The 4,349-nt window shown below is 38.9% G+C and overlaps 1 protein-coding gene across 1 annotated transcript in view; it reads right to left on the minus strand.

Moving 5' to 3' along the window:
- Positions 1 to 2,381, minus strand: part of LOC107043486 (tubulin beta chain) — a 6,157-nt gene extending 3,776 nt beyond the window's left edge. Inside the window, exons 1-4 of the mRNA XM_015265020.1 lie at positions 2,121 to 2,381; positions 1,574 to 1,885; positions 571 to 689; positions 94 to 311 (exon numbers count right to left, since the gene is read on the minus strand). Of these exons, the coding sequence (XP_015120506.1) occupies positions 94 to 311; positions 571 to 689; positions 1,574 to 1,885; positions 2,121 to 2,177 (706 nt within the window). The 5' untranslated portion in view covers positions 2,178 to 2,381. The remainder of the gene's footprint in view (positions 1 to 93; positions 312 to 570; positions 690 to 1,573; positions 1,886 to 2,120) is intronic.
- Between the last annotated feature and the right edge of the window lie 1,968 nt (positions 2,382 to 4,349).

Below are 4,349 nucleotides of genomic sequence, written 5' to 3' on the forward strand. Positions count from 1 at the left end.
ATATATATATATATATATATATATATATATATATATATATATATATATATATATATATATATATATGTATATATATGTATAGATATAATATACCAGACATCGTGAGGCACACTAGATGATTTAAATCCTTGTAGGATGGATTGGGAAGCTTCAGGGTCCTGAAGCAAATATTGTAAAGAGCCTCGTTGTCAATGCAGACTGTGTTATCGGTTAACTCGATTAGTTGATGTACTGAGAGCGTTGCATTGTATGGCTCCACTACAGTATCTGAGACTTTGGGGCTTGGACCAACACTAAAAGACGTCATAATCCTTGGAAAAAAAAGAATAAATAATCAATAAAATGCAATAGATTGAGAAATGATCGAATACCGTGGTCAAAATACGATTGTCGAAAAAAGTTGATTGTTTCATTTTTTAGCATTGATCAAATTGATAGATTTTTTAATTAACTGAAGCATAACAATATAAGAATCCACAAAAAACGAAGAATCAAAATAACGAATACTCTCATATCAATAGAATGGAACGATGTGAAGCCGAGAAACTATCGATTGAAGCGAGAATTTACCTGTCTGGAAATTCCTCCTTTATTTTTGACATCAACAATGTACCCATTCCAGAACCAGTACCCCCCCCTAACGAGTGACACAATTGAAAGCCTTGTAGACAGTCACAATGCTCTGATTCCTATGGAAAGAAAAATCAAAACAAAGATAAAAACAAACCTAGAAATATAAAACTCCAGAGAACTTGTGAGTTTCTTGAAACTATGTAAATTTCAACTATTCACTAATTTTGCTGGATACTCCAAATTTTTGTCGATTAGTTAATGATCTCGAGGGAGAATAATTTCGAGGAGGGATAAGGAGAGTCCTCTGATGTAGCCGAAAAGACTGGGTCTAAAGAAATTCTTTCAATGATTTCTTGACCCTTTATTATTTATCATTAGTAGAAAGGAAGGACGATCAAAATTGATGTGCGGTATCATGGACATCTGATAATGTTGAAAGTAGATGGATAAAATGAAGACCTTGAATATTTTTGCTGAACAAAGAGGGGCAAATCGAAAGTGTCGAACGATATTTTCTATTCTACTTGTGCGCTCTTTATAACCGTTTGACCTTCAGGATCATGTTGGGTCTCTTGGCCATAATAACCCTTGAGAAGATTTGACCCTTTTGATTATTCCGTCCGTTTCTCCTGCTTGACTCTCTAAAAAGTTCGGTCCTTCTGATTAATTCTTTCATTTCTTCTGTTTAATAACAATCGTAAAAGGAAAATTGAAATAATATTTCACCCTATGTTTAAATTAAAAGAGTAAACCCAAGTGGATTTACTCTTATGTATATTTCATGGTATCATAGTGTATGCCTGTAAAGATATCTTCGATCATATTGACATGCCGTAGTGGTATTTTTATCATTTATTGGCTGATTATCTAAGAAAAGAATGATACATGAAAATATTGAAAATTCTACTGTGCAGCGAAGAAAAAGGTCCTCTAAAAGGTTTGATAATTTTACAAGGTCAACTCATTGTATGTCTGACTTTATTCATTGTTATTCATGTACCTTTCTGATCACGTCGAGAACGGAATCAACCAATTCTGCACCTTCGGTGTAGTGTCCCTTGGCCCAGTTGTTTCCAGCTCCACTTTGACCAAACACATAATTGTCTGGTCTGAACAGACGACCGTAAGGTCCAGACTTGGCTGCGTCCATCGTTCCCGGTTCCAAATCCACAAGTACCGAGCGTGGAACATAATGTCCTCTTGCTGCCTGGTCGTAATAAACGGTGATGCGATCGAGTTGGGTACCTTTATCAGGCCCCTTGTAGCATCCATCTGCATCGATGCCATGTTCCACTGAGATCACTTCCCAAAACTGGAATGAAAGAAATTAAAAAAGTATTATTGTTTGTTTTTTCTCAATTATCCTGCTGTAAATTTCGTGGAATAATGTTTTTATGTTGGTGGAAAACTAGAATCTAATTCGAATTAGTCACAAAATGTTTTTTATTTCATTATTGCATTCTCATTTCATTCCCAATATATATCAATGGAATGGAGAAAAAGATTCGATAACAGTTGCAGGTCGAAAATCAGATACATGGCCTTACTTTGCAACCAATTTGGTTACCACATTGGCCTGTCTGTACATGTACAATCTCCCGCATGTTCAATCCCTTTTTTAGCTTTCTCTCCCTTCTAAACAAAAACGATGAAAAATGGTTAGTCAAATGTCGGAGCACCGACGGATTGTAACAATGAACGCGAATGAGAAAATTTAAGGAAACGTGTAGAGGTGAGAGTTCGAATAAGAAAGCTATGAAGGTGTAACGCCTGGGGAGTTTCACAGGCAACTGCTGGGTTATAACCGGTTGGAGTGTTTGAAATGCTCTAATCCGCCTGAAATAAATTTCTACTTGGTTCGGAGGGAGCAGTTGGCCTATAGCGTTACATTTCCGGTGCCTACGCTTCACCTCATTTCGTAATTGAAAAACGCGGGAAGCTCGGAGACTGAAGAGGGACCAAAGAGGATAGACTAAAGTAGAGGCTCAGAATCGGGGGTTTGGCCGACCCCAGTGTCAGGTTAGTATGACCCCACGGCAGAGAGGGCACCGCGGTCGACTTCGGTGTCTGGCCAGGTGACCCTCACGACCGCCACCAAAGAGGATAGACCTGAGTAGAGGCCCGAATCGGGGGGTTTGACTGAATCCAAAAATGTTAGTTGGTACCCCACGGGAAAGGAGGCGTCCCGGTCGAATTGTCGCTAAATGTGAGTCGGGTGCGTCAGTAATTCGGCAGTAGCAGTCCTGCTGTGACAGGGACAGGTTCGGAGGGGGGTTTTTGTCCTCCTTGTACTCAGTGTTTACTTTATGTTTTTCAGTTGATTTATTCGCCGACTAATTAATATTAAGGAATGAAACGGGGGTTGAAGGATGGGGAATTTAATTCTCCATTGAACAGTCTTTGTTTCATCCCTTAATCTCTGCAATAAAAAAATTAATATTGTGACGAAAGTCACGGAGCTATAAGAAAGTCAATGGTTTTCCGGCGCAGAGCGCTTCCCCATTAATTCGCCCGCTAATTAAAAAATCGTCTCTCCCCTCCTAATTAACATTAAGGAATGAAACGGGGGTTGAAGGATGGGGAATTTAATTCTCCATTGAACAGTCTTTGTTTCATCCCTTAATCTCTGCAATAAAAAAATTAATATTGTGACGAAAGTCACGGAGCTATAAGAAAGTCAATGGTTTTCCGGCGCAGAGCGCTTCCCCATTAATTCGCCCGCTAATTAAAAAATCGTCTCTCCCCTCCTAATTAACATTAAGGAATGAAACGGGGGTTGAAGGATGGGGAATTTAATTCTCCATTGAACAGTCTTTGTTTCATCCCTTAATCTCTGCAATAAAAAAATTAATATTGTGACGAAAGTCACGGAGCTATAAGAAAGTCAATGGTTTTCCGGCGCAGAGCGCTTCCCCATTAATTCGCCCGCTAATTAAAAAATCGTCTCTCCCCTCCTAATTAACATTAAGGAATGAAACGGGGGTTGAAGGATGGGGAATTTAATTCTCCATTGAACAGTCTTTGTTTCATCCCTTAATCTCTGCAATAAAAAAATTAATATTGTGACGAAAGTCACGGAGCTATAAGAAAGTCAATGGTTTTCCGGCGCAGAGCGCTTCCCCATTAATTCGCCCGCTAATTAAAAAATCGTCTCTCCCCTCCTAATTAACATTAAGGAATGAAACGGGGGTTGAAGGATGGGGAATTTAATTCTCCATTGAACAGTCTTTGTTTCATCCCTTAATCTCTGCAATAAAAAAATTAATATTGTGACGAAAGTCACGGAGCTATAAGAAAGTCAATGGTTTTCCGGCGCAGAGCGCTTCCCCATTAATTCGCCCGCTAATTAAAAAATCGTCTCTCCCCTCCTAATTAACATTAAGGAATGAAACGGGGGTTGAAGGATGGGGAATTTAATTCTCCATTGAACAGTCTTTGTTTCATCCCTTAATCTCTGCAATAAAAAAATTAATATTGTGACGAAAGTCACGGAGCTATAAGAAAGTCAATGGTTTTCCGGCGCAGAGCGCTTCCCCATTAATTCGCCCGCTAATTAAAAAATCGTCTCTCCCCTCCTAATTAACATTAAGGAATGAAACGGGGGTTGAAGGATGGGGAATTTAATTCTCCATTGAACAGTCTTTGTTTCATCCCTTAATCTCTGCAATAAAAAAATTAATATTGTGACGAAAGTCACGGAGCTATAAGAAAGTCAATGGTTTTCCGGCGCAGAGCGCTTCCCCATTAATTCGCCCGCTAATTAAAAAATGGTCTCT

This window comes from Diachasma alloeum, unplaced genomic scaffold, assembly GCF_001412515.2.
Source record: "Diachasma alloeum isolate Michigan unplaced genomic scaffold, Dall2.0 Dall_scaffold_00587, whole genome shotgun sequence".
Lineage (NCBI taxonomy): Eukaryota > Metazoa > Arthropoda > Insecta > Hymenoptera > Braconidae > Diachasma > Diachasma alloeum.